The sequence below is a fragment of the Rutilus rutilus genome (assembly GCF_951802725.1).
Source record: "Rutilus rutilus genome assembly, chromosome: 25".
In the NCBI taxonomy this organism is placed as follows: Eukaryota; Metazoa; Chordata; class Actinopteri; order Cypriniformes; family Leuciscidae; genus Rutilus; species Rutilus rutilus.
Genome location: NC_140229.1, coordinates 8,947,271 through 8,972,695, shown reverse-complemented (window position 1 = coordinate 8,972,695; position 25,425 = coordinate 8,947,271). Strand labels below are relative to the sequence as shown.

General features: G+C 35.8%; 2 protein-coding genes across 5 annotated transcripts in view; both read right to left on the bottom strand.

Annotated features, from left to right (window-relative positions):
• nipblb (NIPBL cohesin loading factor b) overlaps positions 1-8,865 on the bottom strand; it is a 36,432-nt gene extending 27,567 nt beyond the window's left edge. For 2 of the 4 annotated variants that reach the window (XM_084401165.1, XM_084401167.1), the window contains exons 1-6: positions 8,479-8,865; positions 3,086-3,229; positions 1,904-2,069; positions 1,719-1,819; positions 470-578; positions 156-307 (exon numbers count right to left, since the gene is read on the bottom strand). In XM_084401165.1, the coding sequence (XP_084257291.1) occupies positions 156-307; positions 470-578; positions 1,719-1,819; positions 1,904-2,069; positions 3,086-3,149 (592 nt within the window). In that variant the 5' untranslated portion in view covers positions 3,150-3,229; positions 8,479-8,865. Of the gene's footprint in view, positions 1-155; positions 308-469; positions 579-1,688; positions 1,820-1,903; positions 2,070-3,085; positions 3,230-8,478 lie in introns of all 4 variants that reach the window. The other 2 variants (XM_084401166.1, XM_084401164.1) reach the window with 2 other exon arrangements.
• Positions 8,866-11,100: 2,235 nt separating this feature from the next.
• slc1a3b (solute carrier family 1 member 3b) lies at positions 11,101-20,391 on the bottom strand. Its single transcript, XM_084400887.1, has 10 exons — positions 20,302-20,391; positions 19,530-19,782; positions 19,135-19,272; positions 16,797-17,001; positions 16,663-16,705; positions 15,062-15,333; positions 13,741-13,974; positions 13,469-13,663; positions 13,235-13,369; positions 11,101-12,758 (listed from the first exon to the last, which is right to left on the bottom strand). The coding sequence occupies exons 2-10, from the start codon at positions 19,708-19,710 to the stop codon at positions 12,548-12,550; spliced, it is 1,614 nt and encodes a 537-aa protein (XP_084257013.1). The 5' UTR covers positions 19,711-19,782; positions 20,302-20,391; the 3' UTR covers positions 11,101-12,547.
• Positions 20,392-25,425: the final 5,034 nt, after the last annotated feature.

The window sequence follows — 25,425 nt, the reverse complement described above, 5'->3', positions numbered from 1 at the left end:
TCATTCAGAAATGGATAGGATAAAAGAAGATTCACTACTAGCAAATCCTATTAAAACCACTTTTCCTTGAGCCTTGAGGTGTTTTAAGACTACAGACACTGAAAATGGTGACAATCCTCTTGAGGTTCTCATCAGAGAGGAGAGCGTGGACTTACCTTGCTGGATCTGTTGGTGCTGAGGGTAGCTGGGTGGGTGGCTGTACTGCATGTAGCCTGCGGGGCTCTGTGGTGCATATGGGCTGGGCACTGGGCTGTTCTGCTGGGGAATGTACCTGGTACCAGAACCCGCCTGAGGTTGAACATATCGGCTGTCGAGTGAGAGTGGAACTGGTCAGTATTTTGGGTGGAAATGGAACCAGTTTCTTTTTCTGCTTATTTTAATTTCCTTATTCACAATGATTGCAGTTAAAATGGTATGCTGTTGGCCATTTACCTATTTAACCCAAATAAAAAGGAAACTGGAACAGTACCTGGGAGGGCTTGGAGTGATAGTGGTTTGCTGGTAGTTTGGCGCCGGACTTCCATGCATGGAATTCGGAGGCATCTTGTACGGTGGAATCATTGGCTGTTGCATTAAACCTTCGAAACATAAAATAAAGAGTCAACAAACCATGGTTTAAAATGTTGACTTCATGTGGCAAACTGTCTGACTAGAACTATAACAAGTAAAATTTGTTTTATCTTGGTCAGCAATGAAATAAAATTACATTTTGTGATCCAAATGTAAACTAATAAAACAATATACAGTACAGTAAAAAAGTTTTGGGTCAGTAAGATTTTTGTAAACTTTAGAATTCAAAGAATCCTAAAAAACAATTGTCACGTTTTTCACAAAAATATAAGGCAGCACAATTGTTCAACATTGATAATAATAATATGAAATGTTTCTTGAGCACCAAATTAGCATATTAGAATGATTTCTGAAGGATCATGTGACACTGAAGAATGGCGTAATGGCTGCTAAAAATGTTGTATTGCCATCACATAAAATACATTTTAAAAATGTAAATATATTAAAATAGAAAAAATATATATCACATTATTACTGTTTTTATTGCATTTTTTTATTATAGCTGTTGTCCGTAACTTTTTTCCCTGTTCAAAATGAACAATTTATATAATAAGCGAGTACATCATGAATCCATTTTCCAAATCGTGCTTTTGTCTTATCCTGAATCACTACGGTACACCTTTAATAAGTGTTTATATTCAGACTATTTTAGACTGGTTCGGGTCGTACCACAGCGGAGTAGCCCAGTAACTGCGTGACTCGTCATAGACATAAACAGAGAGAAGTAGCTCTGGCTAAAATGTTCTTCCGCAAGGAGCATGCAGTTCGGTTTATTAACCGCTAGAGCGCCAAAAGTTACGGACTGCGGCTTTAAATAAATGCAGCCTTAGTTAGCATGAGAGACTTCTTTTAAAAACATTTTACAAATCTTACTGACCCTAAACTTTTAAACGGTAGTGCATGCAATAGAGCCAAAATGTAAAAAGATTACATAATGGCAGTTTCAAAGGCATTTGATTTAATTTGTCTAAAATTATAATTGATGTTACCACTAAATAACACTAACTACAGTCTGGAAACTAGGAAAATGGGATTTCTAATCCAGGGAGCTCAAACAGAGGCCACAGAGTAAAAGCATGCCCAGACTAAACAGCTTTATTTCTGCAGTTTCTCCTTACCGCCCTGAACCCCATATCGGGTGGGCGTACTTTTCTCCCTGAAGATATTGGGGTTCCTGGACAGCACCGTCTGTAGCAGTAGAGGCACATCTCCTTCCGGGTCATCACTGCCCAAGTTGTCCTTCAGCTCTCTGCATGCAGAATTACAAAGACGGAATGAGACACAAGATATTTAACATATCATGCAAGATAAACTCATTTGGTGAGGTACCCACATGTGCTCAGTGGACACCTGGTTGAGGCTGTGAGCCAACTGGGACACGAGAGTGTCGTCCCGCCGGGAAAGCAGACAGTTGACCTCCTCGGCGATCCTCCCATTATAAAGCAGGCTCTTAGTGGTGGTGGCAGGTAAAGGGGAGGGGAGAGGCAGCTGATTTAACACTAAGAAATAAACACAAAAACATGAGTTATTCCTTATCACAACAGGAGACATGAAATATTTAACTCATTCTTCGGGACTTTCCATTTCGATTCAGGCACAAAGAAATGTATTGCCTTTACAAATCAAGTCCAATTGATTTGAAAGGTACGAACAGACATTTAATCCAAATCTTCAAAAGCCAACCAAAAGAGGGCATTCATCAGTATATACTTTTTCAACTGACTTTTGAAGTAATTTTTTCTGCGATATATATTGCGAATCAAATGAAAAAAAAAAAAAAAAAAATTATAATTCACCAGATTACTTGAATAGCTCTATTTGTAAAGAATTAATCATTCTAGAATGATTGAGGTGATTTTCTTGGGGGAGTAAATCTGCATAGAAAATAATAAACAAATTACAAGCAAGTTCCGAATTGAGTTCTCTTTCGTGTCGTCTTGCACTCAAATGGTTTAAAATCGCTTAAATGTTTAAACTGACAGGATGTTAAACACATGCAAATGATAAACTTTCGCTCTATTATGCAATTAATGAGTATCACATGCGTTTCGAACCGTGGTGCCTGGTCTGAACGGATCAACTACGGTCAATATACTTGACATCGCACATCTTGCAATGTGACTATCGCGGATGCGCACATTGCGATAGCGATGCTAAAACGATATATCGTGCAGCCCTACTTTCAAAAAAATGTCTTTACAATGACGTAAACTCACATGAGATAAAAACTCATTTCAGTGGAGGACAAAAATATGTTTTATTCTACAGAATGATGGTCTCCCTCTTAACGGTTGCCACCAAGTTGAAGTCACATGATCAATCGAACACTCTTCACTATGTTTTGGTAACACTCCAATAATAAGATACTTTCAAGTATGGTATAAATATTAAATGATTTATCCTATATTACACTTCTAAATGCATATTTAAAAGGTACAATGTGTATGATTAATTTATTACACAAGCTTTGGATTTGTCATACAAGTTCAGTTAACAAAAAGTTTGCATGACTTACGGTCGGTGAGGCTTGCGATCCCAGCGAGAGTGGTGATAGGAACATGAGGCATATCCCCATTCATGCTGAAGAAGGGCAGGGAGCTCGCGTGGATGCACAGGTCGCTCAGTGTCGCTGCTCACTGATCCACCTTTACATCTTTTGCTGCAAGAGGAAGAAGAAGAAGAGGACATGATGACATCATCATCATCATCCACGAACATAATAACACTGCTTCCCTTTCGGAGATATGGAAACAATAATACAGTGATAGTATTATAATTACAACACGTTTAAAAATATTTTATTTAAATCTTATGATACTAAAATGCTTAAGATGAGGACAGCAAGGCTCCACAAACAGGTTTAGGTAATTGTTCATAAATGTTTTTTATTGTTTAAATCCTTGAAAAATTATCTAATTTTCTACATTACCGTTCAAAAGTACGGGTTCAGTAAGATTTGTTATTAGAAATGAATACATTAGTTCAGCAAGGATTAACTGAATTGATCAAAAGTGACAGTGAAGACCTTTATAATAATTTACAAAACTATTTCTATTTCAAATAAATGCTGTTCTTTTTGAACCACCTATTCTATTCATCAAAGAATCCTGAACAAATGTTGCGTGGTTTCCACGGAAACATTAAGCAAAACAAATTTTTTCAACATTGATAATAAGAAATGTTTCTTGAACACCAAATCAGCATATTAGAATGATTTCTGACAGATCATGTGACACTAACAACCTGAGTAATGTCAGCTTTGCCAACACAGGAATAAATGATACTTTATTATTTTAAATGACAATAATATTTCACAGCATCACTGTTTTTACAGTATTCTGCATAAGAGACTCTAGTCGATACGATAGTGTATATCTTGCATTCATAATAGTGTAATAGCAATAACTTTGCAAACCCCTCGTTTTTCTCACAGCATGACTACTAGCTCAAAATAACTCAATGTTTTGATCAACATGATAATGTTTGCTAGCACTGACATCTGGAAATTAAAATGTGGAATTTCTAAAAGAAATAACTATCCACCAAAAAGAGTATCAGGTCTTGTGTTCAGTAAAACTCTGATCATTGTCAGGTATACATTACTTTTGTGAACACAATGTTACCATAGCCATATACATAAAAACAAAAACCGTAATTTTAAACTTACCATATGCATTATGCTCAGAACAAAAGAGGTACCAGGCATGGCCAAAACTACACGCGCATCTGCTCATCAAATGGGCTTTATTTTGTAGTTGCCCCTCCCCCTATGCTGCTAGAACTGCCTCCACTACTCTAGGAGGGTTTCCCATCAGGCACTGGGAAAGGCTGCAGGAGACACTGTCCTGTTGAAACAGGAAGGTCTTCCCCAGACGGCTGCAACAAATTTGGAAGAAGCCGGAGTTTGGCTTCAGCTGCATTCAGCTGCTCAAGAGCCAATCGCTTCCTCTACTGTAAACCACCGGAGTCTCAGTGAGACTCCAACATCAATTCCAAAACATAAAAGGCATGCAGCTGCCTGTGGATGCCCTGCGTTTTACTGCTATAACAGCAACTGGAAGCAGTAGAACGGAGAAAACATTCATAAAATACAACCAAAGAAGGAAGAAATTACTTGCGAGTAATTGCAAAAACGATTTTTTTCTGATGATAATGGCCTATGTAAACAAGAACTGAGATGGACCTTTTTGTTTTTTATATTGTTTAAATGTTCAATAACTGATATTTAGGGATCAGGATCATTTTTCATGTCTTATTTCTGCTTTTTAATTACAATAATAAAAAAATGATATTCTAAATATAAATATAAAATAAATATAATTACTAAAGTAAATAAATTATTACTATTGATAATAATACTATTAATAATAATAAATTGTAAATGAACTTTTATTATTATTATGCATATTATATATTATGTAATAATTATTATTATTATCATAATATTCAAAAAAAATTGTAATCTGAAGAGAATGGATGATTATTATTTGCATTTAGAGATAGATTTGTAGAATCTGCACTTTTAGGTTATTTATTATGATGAACCTTCAGCATTCGATAACATCAGGTACAATTTTTATATAAATAGCAGGACAAAAAATAATCCTCTAAGGGTACGTTTACACGACAATGATGTACTGAAAACAGAAACGTTTTCTCTTGGTGTTTTTCATGTACAGACAACAACATTGTCAAAACAGTCCTCGTTCACACTGATCTGCGAAAACGATAAAAAAAAAAACGCTGTATTAATCATGCCAAGCCAGTAGTTGGCGATGTCACTTTGTAAAGAAACACAAGTACGCTCCTACAGATTGAACGCGTAATACGCATGAGCATGCCGTCACAGTTTTCACAAATTAGTGTTTTTGTAGTTTACACAGAGAGTATAACGGTATCGTTTTCAAACACTTGCACTTTGAAACATTTTCAAAAGTTTGAGTTTTCAGGCCCTGAAAACTACGTTGTCGTGAGAATGGACGGCCAAAGCACACAAAAAGTTTTCCGTTTTTACTTGAAAGCAGTATTGTGTAAATGGCCCCTAATTCTTCAGGTGGTATTCTCTTATTGAGGGACAAAATAAAGTAATATTTAGACCATAATTGCACAACAACAAATCAAAAAGGATCATACATTGTCCAACACAAACTCAGACGTGCATGAGAGGATACAGCGCTCTCGTATACATTTTGTCTGTCTTTGGATTACATTCTAGGCTGGTAGTATATACGCCAATATAGCTCAAATATGAGGGCCGCTGTATTGATACTCCTAACAAACACAGACTCTGATCAGTTCTAGATATCTAAAGCTACAGTTCTGAGTAGATTCATTAAATTGTACAATTATTAGGTAATGTAATCTGACTGCTTTTTGATTACGTTTAGATTTCTTTTGACCCGACTTGTTTTTATAATATTGACTTGAATAGAATCTTGATTCTATTGATAAAAAAATAGAGAGAAAGAAAAATATCAACAACCTGAAGTGCATAAAAAATTACATTACATCAGGGTTTGGGAAGAAACTGCAGAGGGTTCATACATTTACGAAAAGCAAATAATGAATTAAATCATAAAAAAGATTTTTTATTTTTTATTTGAAAATAAAAACATTATTTAAAAAAAAAAAAAAGATTAAATATGTTATTTGTTTATGCTGTGCGGCCTCTCCTTTTCCATTTAATTATAGTCGCCTGATTAGTGAGTCCGGACTGTGTGAGCAATTTCATACAACTTTTGAGAAAGGAAAATTGAAAAAATAAAAATGAAGAATTAGGGAGAATCAATTAATTTTGAATAATTTACTGGCATTTTGTGAATATTAGTAACCATGTAATCAATAAAAAAGTATCAGCATTCTGATTATGAGTATTTCAAAAAGTACTTATTTTTTGGAATCTGATTACATAATTCAGATTTACATTATAATCAGTTACTACCCAGCACTGGCTATATAAATAAATATATAAATACACATGACATTTCATGGTGCCTTATAGACTAGACAACAGTGCAACAAAACTCGGGAAAAGTGTGACTGTGAAGTTATGTACAGTACAGAAGAAGATTCAATTAAACAAAAAAATATTTTCTTGAGTGCCTATACTTGTTATTACACAAACATTGATCCAAGTACAAATGAAATAAAGTGAACTGAACAGCAAAAGTATCAAATGATGGTGAACTGGTAAGTTATTAAAAAACACTAAAGTTCAGTTCAGGACAATCTCCATCACCTGTTTTTTTATTAAAGGTTAGGCTAATACATTAATATTGGTCTGCTATGTGAAAACTCATTCATAGATTACAGCCACAGCTCAATGTTTCTCCAGCACTAGCTGCTCCAATAAAACACCACAGCAATTTAAACAACCAAATCTGACAGTCTTGTCATAAATGTGAGCGATTTCAACTGTATTCCTTTCTCAGAATCTGCTGCAATGAATCCAGAATCTTGTCAACAGACACAAAACTTTGAATTTACTTTCAGTTTTCAATTTGTGCACATATATGCGACACGAACCGCTAAAGCTAACCCAAGCAGCATTTCCTTCATTCATTCATTCATTCCTTCCTTCATTCCTAGCTGTCAAAATAAATAATCTTATTTTTCAAACCCATGTTTTTAAATTAACAAATCTCCATCTCCAAATCTTAAAAGTTCTGTTTAAAACACAAAATATTTAACTATTTATTTATTTAATATTATATTAAAATAATTGTTAAGATATTAGTTTTTTGTTTGTTTATAAAAGAGGTTGTTTCATTCTATTATTTATAAAGAAATACTGCTATATGAATATTACTAGCTATATCCATATTCAAAGATTGAGCATTACAAATGTTTACGATATTTGTTTATGATCATATTAATCTCACAAGGGCCTTAATTTGAATATCCTTTTACATTCTCTTCAAGTCAGAGTTAATTAACAGTAAACGAGCATAGAAACCCTTCGCCTTTGTAAATGAAAAAGAATATTGAGCTGCAGGTAAAGGCCTTTACATTTCAGTAATTCATTTATATTCCCTTCATGCGACCAGCTAGTTATGAATATTTTGATAACCATTCTTTTCTGATTATAAATTGTCTCTGATTAATTAAAGGCCAGCATTACTCAATACAGAACTGTATTGTTTGCTCTTTACTTTGACAGATGCTCAAAGGTTTGCTATAATGCGAGGTTTTGATACTCATTAATGAAACTATTCTGATGTCCAATAAGTGCAGCTCTAAGAAGTGTGTTTAGTTTATTCTGATGGATAAGTTAGCTGATCAGGTTTGCTATCTAATCTAGATGTTTATGTTATTGTTTACTTCGCTAGAAGGTAAATAAGTTGAGCGTATTGCATTTTTTCTGTCAGACAGTTAATGAGGGCTGCTGTAGTATGACTATTGTTTACTCTGATGGCTAACAAGTTTGCTCTAATATGAGAGTATTGTTTATTCTGAATTAAAGTTATTAAGGATGGTTCTGGTATGATTTTGCCTCCTCTGACAGACGCTGAAAGCGGTTTTACTCTAAAAGCACAGTATTGTTTACTCTGATAGAAGGTGAATGAGGTTTACTCTGAGAGGACAGTATTGTTTACTCTGGTCTGCGGAGCTGCAGGCCTGTATGACTCTTATCTCCGGGCTTCGGGTTCAGCTCCACACCTGCATCTCCAGACGAGTCCCCTGGACCGGTTGGGTCCGTTTAAACGGCCCGTTTTGGCCTTTCGCTCGCGAACCATCCGAACCGCGGATTCGCCTGCGGGCCCGCACCGAGCTAACGCGTATGCTAACACTGAGCGAGGGCTGCACAACACTGATAACCTTTCGAAAAGTCCGAAGCACGTCTCACCCCGACACTTGGCTACTGTGCTCCCCCACTCGGAACAAGCGAAACGGGTCCGGCGCGTTTACCTGAGGCTCTGTTGTTGAAAGCTGAAGGTGGAGGGGTTCGGGCTCGCTGTGTCCCTCTCACAACAATAATCCGGGTCGCACCGCTTCCTCTCACTGCGAACATGAAGACGGACGGGCGGCGGTCATTCCTCTCGTAGGCGCCCGCGGAAGCTCGCACTTTACTCCGGACGATGGCAGAAAGGATTCGGTTCCTAAAGGCTCCTGGGCGCTCATAAAAGAATCCACACAGAGTCACTCTCTCTCTCGCAGAACAAAATGCCGACCGGAAGCACTGCTGCAGGAATGACTCCCTCCACCGGCGCCGAACCAACCAGCAGCGACCCGCCGACTTCCGCTGCCTGCTCTCCTCCCCTTCCCTCCTTCTCCCATCCGCTGCTTCCCATCCTCTCCTCTATCATCCTCCACTCTGCTTTCATCTCCCTCCTCTCTTCTTCTCACTGAAATTCAAATATCTGAGGTGTGTGTTCATTCAACGTGTATACATTTGTATCCCGTGTATACAATTAACGTGGAGCTTTATAAGCAAAATACACCTTTTTAATGAAGGTAATTAAGACTATACAAGCAAACCATTGTTTTTTCATGCACAAGAGATTTTGGGCTATTTTGCTTCCATAACATGTTTGCTTCCATAAACATTCTTTCAGACTAGTGGAAAGGAAACATCCAAAATACACATTTAGGTGTTTATTACAATAGCCTATCACACTTGATCTCTTTGTGTCTGTAGCCTGCATTTCAATTACAACACATATATTTTCTCAAAATTATGTTTTTCTCATGCAGTGATCCAGAAATTTAAACTTCAGTTGCACTTTTATGCACCAGACTTTCCAGTTTTATTTGAAAGGTTTTTAGAGGAGTTTGTTCATGACATTCTCCTGATTTCTATAACATTTTATTCCTAATAACGGGTTTTTTTTACACTGTTTTTAAAGCATTATCTAAAATCCCCTATGTAAAAACCTTGAACTCTAGTATGTCACCTAAATTAATTTTGAACCTGGCTTTATCCAATAATCAGATTTATGGTCTGTAAATATGCAAATGAGTCATCTTTTTTTTTAAATTAAATAACGCCCCATTTGCCCGTTTAACATAACAGTTCAGAAAACGTGTAATATAAAATTGAATGTCTTAATTTCTTGCGATTAGGCTAATTAACTGGGGAAGTATGATATCAATTAGTTAAACATATTCACCAGTGGTGTCTTGGCTTTAACTTTTTAACTTTTTCAACAGATAAAACTAATTAAAATCAGAATGTTTTGATGAATGAAAATGTGTGTGAACGTAGATATTACACAAAGATTTGACTGAACCAACGTGACATTGTTCATGGTAGTGTGTACAGGCATCTGGATATGAGTTCAATATCGCCACCTCACGGTACTAAACTAATATTTCAGGCATAATAGTTTTTACATCACTCTGAATATTTCTCAGTTAGCTTCTGTATAGGCACATACCTTAATGTCTTGGCTACAAAAAGGCTTTTAAACATTTCCACCTGGGACAAAAAGATGCAGTTCATTGAACACCCGTTGGCCTTCTGTGACAACATGCCCCAAAGACAAGACATATTGTCACACTATATATGGGGCTAATTGTCACCATGAAACCTGCAAATAAATAACGGTTAACATTTTTTTAGCCTGATTTGAACAGTAAAAAAATGGTCATGTGTGACTATGTCCAATTGACTAAATTGGCTAAATGCATTAAGCTCTAATGAAGGAACATTGTGCTATAGTTAAAGGGATATTTCACCCAAAAATGAAAACTCTGTCATCACTTACTCATCCTCAATTTGTTCAAAACCTGTATGGTTTTCTTTCTTCAGTTGAAAACAAAAGAAGATTTTTTTGAAGAATGTTGGAAACAAAATAGTTGACGATAGCCATTGACTTCCACAGTATGGGAAAAAAAATAATAGGGCAGTCAATGGCTACTTTCAACTGTACTCTTCAAATTATCTTCTTTTGTGTTCAACAAAACTCACACAGGGTTGGAACAACTTGAGGGTGAGTAAATTATGACAGAATCTTCCTTTTTGGATGCACTATCCCTTTAAGGAAAAAGTTTGCTTGCCTCTGTCATAACGTCTTAACACCTTTGTGCCTTCATTGAAGTGTGAAGTGTAGTTTGACTTCAATGAAGGCACATAGATGTTCTTTAAGACATCATAACAGAGACAAGCACACCCTTTCCTTAACTATAGCACAAATGCACCTTCATTAGAGCTTTTTAATAACAATGCAGCGCATAATGCATTAAAATACAGTTATCATCTACTAATGAACATTTTTTTGCCTGAAGAAAATTATTGCCCACTAGATGGCAGCATGAGTCCATTTAGAATTATCCACTAGGTTAGAAGTTTGTTTCTTGTCTATTGATCGGTTTAATCTTTCCTTTATTTGCAGAAACCATTAATCAACATTTTCTGGCCTTTTTAAAATAAATACATTTGAATACATTAATTATATTCCACATTCTATTCATGTTTAATTAAAAGTAATTCTCCAATATCAAAAGAGTTTGTTGAAAAAGTTGGGCTGTGTGAAAAATATAATAAACCACAGCTACTCATCTATAATTAATCAAAATTCCAACACAATGCATCACCACTCTCCATTTTATTCAAAACTATATTTAACACACAACATGCGTATGCTCTTTCTCTATAGTTCTAATCACCCATTTTGCTTTAGAGACAGGAAATATACAGCAACATGAAAAAAACTAAGGATTTAAAAAAGGCAAATATAAGATCACAGTTTCCAGCCGAGTACATGTGAGTCCAACCTGTGTCTATAGCATGTTTTCCAAAGATTTACATTTTCAAAATGACTTCAGTGTCACTGCAATCACAAGACTGTAAACATTCAGTCCTTTTTTTCCTACTATTAATATTCAGTAGCACTTATTATTTCTATGTATCATTAATGTTAGCAAATGGCAATAAAAGGGTCATTGGATGAACTATAGGAAAATAGAAAACAATAATAAAAAAAAATCTCATAAACGCATAAGTATTTGTTCAGTTAGGATTAGTTGTGCGAGCTGCAGAGAAAAGTCAAATAGCTGCTGAAACACTGAGGAATATCGATGAGTCTTCTCATACATAAAGATGTGTAAAGCAGCTTTCAAAGCTAAACATAATTTTCTCTTGATATTTACAGTAATACATATTTTATACTCCACTTATAGATGATCACAAACGGAGCCCATAAGTTTTTAATCTTGGTCTCCTGCTCATGTTGAACACCTAGTGCAGAACTTGGCATAAGCAAAGTGTAATGAACTTCTGTCTGTTCATCAGATGAAGCACTGACATTCATTTCTGCTTAAAATCAGTCTTGTGTACATCCATGACCCTGTTCGTCTTAACACTCTTGTAGCTCGTGTGTCAAACGTTGGTCACCAACATACCAATGCCCCCCATATCCTACAAAGATTCACATTTCATCTAATTATTAAAATAACGAAAAAGCAATTCAAAAAAGGAATGGTTATTATGTTTTTGTAAAGGTAAAACTCTCCTGCCAAATCAAAATAACAATCAGTATGACCTGGAGAACCAAACCAAAGTACAACAACAGTAAAAGGAAAAAAGAAGGCTGAAAACAAAAGATTTAAAAACAAAACAAATATATACTATATATATATATATATCTATATATATGTACATGGGCCCTAACAAATATTTGGACACTTTTGACACGTAAGCAACACTTCACAAATGTATGAATTTTATTTCATAGCAACAGAATTTGTATATATATATATATATATACACACAAACACATATGTGTATATGTATATGTATGTTATTAAGTCAAGTGTAGTTCATTTCCCAAATTTCCACAATCAGAAAGTGTCCAAATACTTTTTGTTTTGCTTGAATAGCATGCTTATGCAATATTTCTTTAAAATAAATGCATTTAGTTTGATTATGCAATTAAATTCTTACACTTTTTAGTGTATCTTAAGCGTTCATATATTTTCTGGGGCCACTGTACATATACAGACACAAACACACACAAAATCCTTGGTTGGGCGTTGTCTACATCTTAGTCTCGCTGTCTGGTGGTTTCTCATTCTCATAGTCGTTCTCCTGAGGGATCTTCTGATAAGGTTTCTTCACTTCGTTCTCCTCCAGCACAGAGCTCCCCAACTCCACATCACCGCCCTGAAGCTCATCTTTGGACAGGAACTCTATAATTCCAGCTCCTATAGAATCTCCCAGGACGTTAGTCGTTGTGCGCAGTCGATCCCTGTAAGTGCAACAGAAAGTGAATGGATGAACAATCCATTTATTTACCTGTATATTTCACCCCGAGACAGTAAAATATCAGCGATACTTGATTGGTTGTCAAAAAGTTTTCTACTTTCAGCTCAGTTTTTATCCTAGTTTAAATAGCACTTTTAGCTGTGTAACTTGTGGGAAAGGGGATCTATCTGGAATGATTAATTTGGCCAACCTAATTACGTTTCTATGTTAAAACCTATTGAATTACATGAAATGCATTGAAAAAATGGAGCAAGTCTAATGGGAACATATCAAAGTGTGTCACCTGGGTTGATAATGAAAAAAAAAAGAAAAGACGGGAGTCCCAAATATGTGCCAGACACAGTCATTTTAGCAGAAGATTTTGCCTAGTTTTGCAAAACACTTCAAATTAATCTATTTTTTGCATTGTTTTCCCTTTTTAAACCATATCAAATCACAATTCTATAAGAGGTCACTCACAGGAACCAATCAACTGCAATGATGAGGGTGATGTCATCGGTTGGGAGTCCGACAGAGGTCAGCACAATCACCATTGTGACCAGCCCAGCCTGGGGGATTCCGGCCGCCCCGATACTTGCAGCAGTGGCTGTGATGCTGCATCATAAAAAAAAAAATTATCAATCATATGTAGAAAATCGTGATGTATATATCATTCTGTTTTCTTAATGAGTTATTTATATTTTAAAATCCCACCTAATGGTAATGATCTGCCCAAAGTTCATTTCCATGTTGTTAACCTGGGCGATAAAGATGGCTGCCAGGGCTTCATACAGTGCTGTTCCATCCATGTTGATCGTGGCTCCAACGGGCAGCACGAATCGAGTCACGCGTTTGTCGACTTTATTGTTCTCCTCCAGGCATCTGAAGGTAACCGGAAGAGTGGCAGAGCTGGGGGATGGAAAATGTAAAAGTGAATCGATAGCACAATATTCATGATTTCGACAGCTTGACTTTGCAGGTCCTACCTGGAAGAGGTGCCGAGAGCCGTGATGAGGGCCTGCAGCAAACCCGTGATGAAGATGAAGGGGTTTTTCCGGGTGATGACGAAGTACAAAGTCGGTAGAATGATCATGCCGTGTATCATGAGGCCGATTATCACTGTTATCGTATACATGCCGAGTTGACCGCCCATCTGAGTGATGTCATCCATCTCCACGATTTTTCCAGCAATCAGAAAGAGGATACCAACAGGTGCATACCTGGGAACAGGATATGGAGTTTAAAGACACGGTGCACTCATTTACCTCCATTCATTCTCAGTCACAAAAGTAAACTACCAAATTCTAACGGTGGAAAGAAAACAGATTAAGGATCAGGGATGGATCTGCATCCAGAAGCATCACTTGTTAATAAGGTTTCCTAAAATGTCAATGAGTTAAACATGCGGATGAAAAGGAGGTCATGAAACAGGGTCACAAAAAATGAGAGCACAGGGCACATTTCTGTCCAGACAAAGAGGAAATTAATCTAATTCTACAGTAAGGTGAAGGTTATTATGAGGCATTTCTGTTATGAATTATGATCAGTGTCTTATTGTAAATTACTTACATTACAAGCCAGAAAGTTAATCTTGAGGCAGATTTTTTTTTAGGCCTCCTAATAAGCTACTCTTTCCAATACATTACTACTCCAATAAACAAATAAACACCAATAAATTTGAATAAATATTTATTACCTATTTGAAATTATAATGGTTAATATGGCTCATGCTCACCCAGGCTACATTTGATCAATTATACAGTAAAAACAGTAAAAAAATGTCACATGATCCTTCAGAAATCATTCTTTATGCTGATTTGCTGCTCAATAAATATTTCTCATTATGATCAATGTTAAAAACATTGTTGTGCTGCTTAATATTTTTGTGGAAACAGTAATATATTTATTTTCTTTGATGAATATAAAGTTCAACAGAACAGCATTTATTTAAAATAAAAATCTTTTTTAACATTATAAATGTCTTTACAATCACTTTTGATCAATTTAATGCGTTTTTACTGAATAAAAGTGTTCATTCTTTTATAATAAAATGACTGATCCCAAACTTTTGAATAATATAATATAATATTTGGCAGGATTATAAGGTAAATATAATGCTACCGGTTAAGAAACGCTTGATAAAATGTTATGCTCCCTGTTGAGGTTTATTGTAAATTAATATGTTTCAAATTAGGAGCGAATATTGGAAAACCCATCCTAGGCTACATTAACACAGTTTTTAAATGAGTTTACTTTTTAAGCACGTTTTTTTCTCTCTCAAAAGTTTGTGTGTCTTGGATCACTCACCACATAATAATAGCAACAAGTCGCATGATGGCCTCGTTGAGGGAGTCGAAGAAGTCTCTGAGAGCCTGTCCCTGTTCCTTCATACTCCCAATGATCAAGCCGAAGCACATTGAAAACACCACCAGCCCGAGGGCATTAACCCCGTTGGTGGAGCCTGGGAGAGGAATCACTTCCTCTTGGGAAATCTCCTGGGTGGCGTTAGTTAGGTTGAATATTGAATCGTTCACGATCATCTTCACCTTAATGATCCTCTTGCCATATTGGGTCTTGAACTACAGGAGGAAAAAGAGAAGGAAGAAAAAATCAGCAAGAATCAATCTGATTTAAATTTTATATGACAAGATCCTGTTCATATTATTTTAATTTAATTTAATTATTATTATATTCTTTTAGATCTGGTTGACTACAGGGTGGCCCTGTGGAGTGTGTCCGGACAGACTGTGAGCCACTGTCAGGCTCTTCAGTGTTATTGTCTGACCATTTCTGTCCCATTATATCCGACTGTGGCACCATCACAGCTCTGCCAAAGCTCTCAGCCGGGCCAAGCACAGCTGTGGGTCGAAATCAAGCCAGACTCTCAAAATCCTAAATGGAAAAAGTCTATTCCTTACATGCTAAGTTAACTAGACTGGGCCAGCGGTAGGAAAAATGAAACATTGTCACACTTGTAAGCAGTATTGGTACAATTATAAATTCAAGGCCTCAAACTTTTTGATCCAAGACTGATAAATTACAAGTTTCTGTCCTTTGAGATGTCATAAAGCCTCATCAAGTCTTGATGATGAATTGATTTCCAGCTGAACAGGGAAACATATTAGAACTTCGCCCCAAATTGTCTCCTGAACATCTTAAACCTCACAATATTTTATATATATATATATATATATATATAGAGAGAGAGAGAGAGAGAGAGAGAGAGAGAGAGAGAGAGAGAGAGAGAGAGAGAGAGTCTATCTGTCTATATTCAATATTTTCATTTATGGAAATAATAATAATAATAATAATTTTATTGGGGGGATTGGGGGTTTGGTCCTGTCAGCAATTCTGATATTTTCTCATTTTCTGGCAAGGTGCACCACACAATAACATAAAAAAAATTCACCCATCAAAAATATTTACATTTTAAATAATTATTCATTTACTGTAAACATTTTTTCCCCAAGATTTCTAAATTTAGTTACATGAACATTTATTATTTCTATCTATATAATTTATTTATATAAAATTCCTTTATAAATATAAAATTCCCCTAGAAACAACATTGACAGTGTAATCGATATGGAGCCAAATATTTATATTAATTTATATTGCAGTTATATTTTATGCTTTTATTTAGATGTTATTGTATCATTCATTATTTGTTTAGAAGTTGTTGTAAATTAATGATCTACCTCTTTAGTATTCACTTAAATTACATTTTAAGTTAAATTCAATTCAATGTTTTTTTTGTGATAAAGGTCATTTTAGGCAAGAAAATTTACCATTGCTAATTTCATAATGCATGCAAACAGCTAATATATTATCATTGTTTATGATTATTTTTTATGATAAAACAGAACTGAGAAATTTTGAGTGATAGGATGAAGGGAAAACATTCATACCTGTTGAGTGCAGGCTTGAACCAGATTAGGTGGAAACATGTTTCTGCAAAAGTAATTCAGCATATGTGTTGAATAAAGTAATTGGTTAATATCAGTATTTTGGAGTAAATGATGGGCTACACCTGTCCCGTTACCTGATGAGGTCCAGGAAGGCATCAGCTGGGCTGATCTTCTCGATCTTCTGCTGTTTGGCGAATTCATCTTTTGAGCCTTTGCCAGGGTGGATAATCAGAACCATAATGATGCCGATAAACACCGCGATGAAAGTGGTGGTCATATAGTATATCACTGCACGCATGCCCATCTTTCCAGAGGCACGACTGTCCAGCGCTGCCATGCCTAGACAGAATGAATACGATTTTAGCATTTTCTTCTATGAGAATGAATCCAAATAACTTTTCAATAAATAGATGGTTCCATGTACCATCCCTGCTAAAAACAAAATGTACTAAGATTTTGATACAAAAACCCAACCAGAATTTGTACAGACATGAAAAATGACAAATTCATGTTATAATCTTAATTTAGCTGAAAAGGACTATATCGTTTGACTTTAAAAGTCTTGGGATTGATAGAAATCTCAGCAGAAGTCAATTTGCTTAGGCAAGATGACTTTGACTTGGCAAAAAAAATTAAGGTTAAAATTTTGAGTGAGTCCTTTCTGCTGTCCTGATCCACAGACCAGAAAGAGAAAGCAGCCATTGTTTAGTCCTCTCATCCTCCTGGGGGCCCAAACTCCAGAATCTTTTAAACTCCACAGCCTTTTAAGTTTAGCCTCTCAGTTCACAATTTCCTCTGTTCACACTCTGTGTCTCTCGACCATACTTCTCTCTCTCTTAAATGGCATTCACTCATCTCTCTCTGTCCTGGACAGGCCTGGGAAATTCCTCCACTGGCCTGTGTTTCAGCGGCCATGCCACCCTCTCTATGTCTCCAGGGCAACAGCAAACAGTCTCCCAATGCACTTGTATCAAACAAAAGAAATGACTCATATTGTACAGCTACAAAGAAGTGAATAAATAAAACGGCACCCTCTTACACTCAGGTGTGGCATAATAACCAAATAAAATGCCCGACAAATAATTTAATAAAAATAATAATAATAATTTTCATAATAATGTAATAACTTCATTTAAATAATTATTATTCAAATTATTATTAACCAATTAGAGTTTGCATAGGCATCAGTCTTAGCATTAAAATAGGCCAAAACAACAAAAAATCTAGATATTTCTTAGTATTGTTTTTTATTTTTATATATATATATATACATATGAAACAAATATTTCTAGTTATGCCAAGCTCAAAATATGTTATAGAGTAGAAATTGTGTATGTGTATGTGAAGCAGCAGGGGTGGATGGGGCTGAACTTGTCATTACAACCTCTGCCTCATTCTCATTGCCACTTTTAATAGAAGCACAAAGAGGTCACTGTCTACGAACCAGAGAATAGAGTCCAGCATAATGTCATGTTTTCTTTATTGTTGTTCTATAAACGTCCCCCGGTTTCACAGACAATGTTTAAGTTTAGTCTCAGACTAAAATAAATGTTTGAGCTGTTTTAACTGAAAGCAACAGGCATATCTTAAAATATGTCAATGCCATTGTTTTGTCTCAAGATGCACACCAGTAATGTTTTTTTCTAAGGCATGTTTATAAAAGCTACTTAAATATCCTAACTGAACTAAGGCCTAATCCTGGCTTAACCTAAGCCCTTTTTGTGAAACCAAGCCTTTAAGTTTTTTCTGTGACTGATTCTCTTACATATACAGTTATTTGAATTCCATGGCCCTTTAATTACTGAGCTGTTTTTTCTCTGTGTTGGCATTAATTGGCCAGTAATTTTCCTTCCTTTCCATGCCTCTTTTAATCCCTTTTCTCTTTCACATCCTATAGAATTACTTCAAAAGTCCAGCCACTCCCACAATTCCAAATTCACATCGTTCTCATTCTATCAATGTCCTTGCTTTACTATGTCCTTACTTCACTGATTTGCCCTTTTCAGTAAAATTCACAAGGCCTGGGACAACGTTTTTATGGGTAGGTCCCATCAGCTCAGACCCAATGAGAAGATACTGAGGATCTTCCTACCACCCCATTTTCACTTATATACTTTTCATTAACTGTTTCACAGACATAAGCTAGTCCCAGACTAAAATGCATGTTTGAGCTGAGTTTTAACTGAAAGCAACATGCACTGACATATTCTAAAATATGTCAGTACCATTGTTTGGTCTCAAGATGCACGTTTATAAAAGCTTCTTAAATACCCTAATTGAAACTAAGTCTAATCAAACTAAGTCTAAGCCCTGTCTGTGAAACCAGGCCTAAGAGTTCGAACTTAAATTTCCTGTTTTTGTATGAAGCATTTTTAATTAATATCATCGCTGTAACATCTGATTCAAAACCTGAGGTCGAACTGTTACATGTCTGAAAAAAAAAAATTTATTCAAAAGAATAATACATCATACCTGTAACCAAACTTGAGATTAGAAGGGGAAGCACTAGCATCTGCAGCATACGCATCAATAGTTCACCAGGAAAGGAGAAATACTTCACTTCCCTGTATGACATCTTATATGGCCTCAGGGCAAATCCCAGCGCGATACCTGAATAAAGCATAAAAAACCAATTCAGATGCAGAGATCTGTCAAAACCCCTTTTCTGTCATGTATCAAAAGTCATCCATTCTCAAAAGGCATCTAAACTTGACTGCAAACTGGTGGCGTGATATGGTGGTTAAAGATCTGGAGTGGTAACCGATGGGAGTGTGTCCCTTGAGCAAGAAACTAACTTCAGTTTAGATGGTTAGAACAAACTTTTACACTATAAATGAATGTATGTACAGTTAACCAGGTGCACTGACCAAAGACCACAGCTCCAACGGTGAACAGCACAAAAGCATTTCTTCTCAGAAAGGACTTCACGTCATCTTTACTGATGTCTTCGACTTTCTTCCTCGCCTTTAGGGAACGCAGTTGCATTCTCTCACGGAACTGCTGCACGCGACTGCGCGACCGCGGCTTCTCCCCAGTGGTTTTGGTCATGCTGGCGGTGTCACTCAACACGCTGAGATCAAGCTAGCTGGGCTGAACCGGTGACCCAAAAGAGACCCTACACTAATAGAAGAGAGAATGAGACAAACTCTAGCACACCTAAATCCCAAATCCTAACGTTAAAATGGGAAAGGATATATTTAAATATATGATATGCAATTCAATTTCTTGTAAATTAAAGCTTTTTATCAATGCAATAAAATAAAACAAAGTAAATAAATAAATATACCGTGCCTATATTTTTCTAATGCATTATATATACACTATTAAATACGAATGCAATGTATATGCAATATTACATTTCAAGTAAATGAAAGGTTTTTATTTTAGAGATGAACAAGTAAATTTCCTCCATCATAGTTATTTGATCTTGTAGCTTGCAGTTGAGGTTCATCAATTCACAGTGAACCACATGAATATCACTATGCATTTAAATGGTACAGGATATATGTCAATTTGCATTAAATATTTTAGCCACAGATAACTTATTGTCTAATTATTTTCCAGGCAAATGCTCCTCAGACTATAAAAAAAGTCCTCCATAGCTAGCTACAAGTAGCTGAGAGAACAAGAGCTGCTTACCTGCTTCCAGTGAGCTCTTGTGCTGAGAGATGCCCTGAGTGAGCCAGTCTGAGCTGGGAATTTAATAACCTTCCACCAGTAAGAAGCTCCTGATACTCAGGATCTCAAAGGGGGAGGAGCTTGAAAACTTCAAATAGGAGATGCTCAAGACAATTTAAAGGGGGGCCCAGTTGTGGTACATGATGGAATGGCAGGAGGGGTCCTTGCTTGTTTCTCACATGAAACACACACAAAAAATATGTGCATCTTCAAAAGCAGATGCTGTCTGCTTTCCAAGCTTTCCTTGAGAAGACACATGAGGTGAACCTTAGTTCTGTTTCAACTATAAGAGATCAAAACTCACATCGTGTTTCACATTTCATCCTGAGAGATGATTTCAATGGCCGAGAACGATAATTTTAAATCAGGGGAAGAATAAACACTTGACTCTCGGCAGGTCTTTGAGCTATTCAGATGACACTCGTGATGGGACTTCCTGAAGGGTGAGAGTTGTTTCACACACTCACCTCTCCCACAGGCCTGACAAACAGAACTTCATTCAATTTGTGAACCGTTCCCGTCCCGTTGGGTGACGTCACCCTGTGTAATTTACATATTCAGTGATTTAACCCAATTAAAGGTTTTATGCGTCGTGCATACAAAAATTACAACAGGCGACAAATTATTTTGGACATATTTTATTTTATAAAGTTATGTAATTTTATTCAGATCTGTAATGTTGTATTGACCAGCAGCATCCAGGAGAGCAACTATCCTATCCATTTTATAATGGCATTTTTATGTGACTTCTCAATGATACAGAGGCATATGAAGGTTTTACATGTTTCTTCACAGATACGGTCTCTTCATGCCTGAGTTCAGAGGACTGCATATGAATGATGTTATGATGTAGGTATCTGTCTTTCTCAGAATGAGTTTGTCCTCTTCACTGGGCTCTTGGAATGTCTCTGGCCTTTGTGAGAGTAATCATAAACAGTGCTCGCCTTGAATGTGTAATTTGGACCAAACACTTCCAGTAACCCCCCTCTCCGATCCCCATCACCCTCCCGTTCTCTCTCTCTTTCCAGTCGACAAAGAGATGAAGCACAAAAGAAGCTTTCAGCCTTTCTGATTACAGTTCTATTGAGGGAGAGTATTTGAAGAATCATAGTTTTTGGGGAAGCAGGGCAGTTGGGTGAGTGCACTGGGTTCCCTGAACTTGAGTCTGAGAGTTTGGATGGAGTAGAATAGTACGGAGCTCCAGCGCCTAAAGTTATCAGTTTTACAGTCCATATGAAACATCTTAACTCGCTCAAAATATCTAATATCACTTGTTTCATGCTCATTTCCTCTTGACCTTCAACCATCAGTCATGTAACTAGGACAAGCATAACATAAGCCCCGTTCACACCAAGGACGATAATTATAAGCAGTAATGATAAAGATATAGTTCTAAAAATCGTTTTAAATAGAATAGAATAGCAGAGTCCTCACACCACAAATATAACTATACTGGCACAGAGAAAAGATATCGTTGGAATCATATAGGCCTATTATGCTACATAGTTGCCTTATCTATCGATACGTAATTGGGTCAATATCACCATAAAGTGCCTTTGAGACTTCACAATTTCCCAAAAAAAATCTGAGATTTTCCATTTAACTTCATATGTGTTGTATTAAGGAGACATTAGGCTGTTAGAAATGCATATTGGTCAAGCTCCAGCACTTTTTATAAATTAACTGCAAGCTGACAATATACGAGCAAACCATAAAATATGTCCACCCTGTCATGGACAAACTCATAGTAGAATAAATACATTTTCATTGCATAGTGATTATAAAATGTAGATCTGAGCAAAGAGAATGTGTCCCTTTCCCAACAAAACATTTTAGTTAATGGTAAAAGTATTTTGATAATAATGAAGTTACTGCTTAAATATGTATTGCCCAATAAAATATGCGATAGTTGCACATTCTATTCTAAATCAAATCTAACAATAAAGATATTTAGTCAAAATTTAAAACCATACTAACTGGCCCTCATTTGTTTATTATAAATTCACACACAAGGTTTTGTTAACTTGTTAAAATTATTAGTTTATTTTCATCATAAAAGTTGAAAATGACAGGGTGGACAACAAAGTGACAGGGTGGAACTTGGCATGACAGGGTGGACAAATGCTTTAATGGGTGAACTAGAACGGGGGAACATTAGAAAAACAACAGGACCTTCAAGAAACCCTTAACCAATATAGAAGAAGGAGGGGCCTGGCTCAGGCTGATTTTCAGGAGTTGCAAATGTCCACCCTGTCATGAACCATGTCCACCCTGTCATGGAACAGGGTGGACATTTTTTGGCTAAAGTTAGTATTTAATGAGCACATGGTGTACAGCAGTTAGCAAAGTGATTCACTGTTGAAGCTGACTGTGCACTGTTTAAAATGTATATTTAGAATTTCTGAAAAGTTTTTATATTAATTAATATTTCACAATGACAGGGTGGACATGTTAAGCTTGACAACACGCAACTACAAACACAATATGATGAAAATTAGGAAATATAAGTGTAGATACTTATTGTGTGTGTTGCAGATGTTTTAACATCCACTGAAAAAAGACCAAATGGGGGAGGGGATGTCACTGAGTACATCAGTTGGTTTCTTAAAGGGGCGTTTACCCCATAATGACAGGGTGGACAGCAATTTCAGGGACACATGCAAACTGCTTAATATTATTATGAACATAAAATATAAATAATCAAAATGACTTGTTTTATTAAATAGCTTGCTGAGGACAAGAAGTACATTAAAAAAGTATTTTAATTTTATGTAATTTAACCACTTTTTACACTCACTGAATTTAGCTGAGCAGCGTGTGGGACATGCCAAAATCGCATACATCCAATCAAAGAAAATGGTATAAAATCAGAAAAACACATTTCAAGAGACGTATCATTGTTCTTGTATGTGTGTAAGTGTTTGGCCATTTATAATACAACCTCAGAATTTCATTATTTTGCATTATGTTCATGATGACTGAACGATTCTGATGAGGACACCAAAGGCACTTTATAGTGATATTGACCCAATTCATCCGCCATATTGGAACGGTCAAAGCAGGTCCGTGAACACTCTAGAATGTGCGTCTGCATCTGCAACCGTAGTTAGACGCATGTATGAATATCTATAGACCTATCTGCAATAGACCTCAGCAGATGATTTTGCTAAACTAACACAATACAACAAGACAAAGACATAAAACCTATAATATTGAGTTACAATAAAAACAAAAACCAACCTATGAAACCAACACTTTCTTAACAACCAGAAGCTGCGCAATGTAGCGACATCATTTATTCTTACTGTGAGTGAAGACACGCTGACCGTTCCAGCTATTAAGATGGCGGGTGCGCCGACGACTCTGAAGGATTTTTTTCCAGTTGATGAACGATAAAAACAGCAAATCAGAATCCATTCTGCTAGGGATCAGCGATCAGGTGCTGTTTCTGTCTAGATTAAAACTTTTATATATATATATATATATATATATATATATATATATATATATATATATATATATATATATATATATATATATATATATATATATATATATTAAATTAGTTATATAATATATAAAAACAATAATTATTATAATTTTAAATTATTATCAATATTTTAAGAAGTATTTTTATTATTAGAATAAATACCCACAGAAATGGTTGCTCAAAATGGTTACTCTCAAAAATAAAGGCTCCAAAGGTTTTTTTTTGTTTTTTTTTTGCAATAGAACCATTTTGTTTTCTCCAAAGAACCTTTCTGTGACCAGATCTTTAAAAATATATATATATATATATATATATATATATATATATTAGTAAAAATATTAGTCTGAAGAACATATTAATATTTCAACAAACCCTTTCCCACTATAAAGAACATTTTGTGTAATGGAATGTTTCCATGGATGTCAAAGGCTCTTGAACCATCAATGCCAGTAAGAGTAAAGAGCTAGAAAATGAATGTGGTTGCATATTCCCCTGAAAGACTCTAAACGAGGGATGTGAAAGACAATTCAATCTCACTTCTGTCTTGAAGAAACATGTTTTAAAAAATGTTTTCTTTTTGGTTTTCTTTTTAAATATATATTGAGAAACACCATTTTATTCATCATTAGGCAAAATACATTTGATAGTCTATACCAGATGTAAGATAAAAGTGTCAGGATGACAGAAGGAAGCACTGAGCTGGCTGTTGGGTCTCTGTGAGATCAGGGGCTTTAGACCCACTGCGATGAGCAAACTCAGTGAGTCTGCCGACATCAATGGCTTATCACCCAGCAACCATTCAAGCCATTAGCAGAGATTCTGCTCATTCACCACACATTCAGCAGGTCCGCAGGGATGCCGCTTTGTGCAAAGAGGCTCTTTGGCCTCACAAAACAAAACATCATATTAGAAAAAACACGAGATGATCAAAATGGAAGCAGGAAGAGAATAATCCATATGTGTCACTGTGTCTTTATTTATGAGAGTTTCATGCAAAATACTTGCTCAAAGCATTGGTTCCGTAATAATGTGCTTACGGTTTTACACTCTATCCAATGCAAGTTCATTTGGATATACACAGGTCCAAAAAATGTATCATTTTGAATTATACTTTCTATCTAACTGACAGACACTAAATACTCTTTAAATAATATTTTCTACACTGTATTATTTATTTATTTAAATTAAAATTATTTTAATACGTTTTAAGAAACTAAAAGAAAACTAGATGAACTAAATACAACTATTTAAATGATATATATATAAAATAAATTTGGTTAATTTCAAAATACATAAATACTTAAACACACAATAATTTAGTAGATGTGAAAAGTTACTTCAAAATGTACATTAAGCTCTTTAAAGTTAGGCTAAATTAAAGCTGTAAGCTTTAATGTGATGAAAAAGACAGTCTGTGTGTGTGTGTGTGTGTGTGTGTGTGTGTGTGTGTGTGTGTGTGTGTGTGTGTGTGTGTGTGTGTGTGTGTGTGTGTGTGTGTGTGTGTGTGTGTGTCTGTGTCTGTGTGTGTGTGTGTGTGTGTGTGTGTGTGTGTGTTTTGTTCTTAAATATAATTAAATTAACAAAATTTCCTGCAT

Excerpts from the sequence above, each read along its gene's own strand:
- slc1a3b (XM_084400887.1), bottom strand. The coding sequence starts at position 19,710 with ATGACCAAAACCACTGGGGAGAAGCCGCGGTCGCGCAGTCGCGTGCAG. Across the intron at positions 19,273-19,529 it reads CGTTGGAGCTGTGGTCTTTG|GTATCGCGCTGGGATTTGCC; the intron begins GTCAGTGCACCT and ends TGCTTTATTCAG. Across the intron at positions 13,370-13,468 it reads GGGCAGATCATTACCATTAG|CATCACAGCCACTGCTGCAA; the intron begins GTGGGATTTTAA and ends TTTATGATGCAG.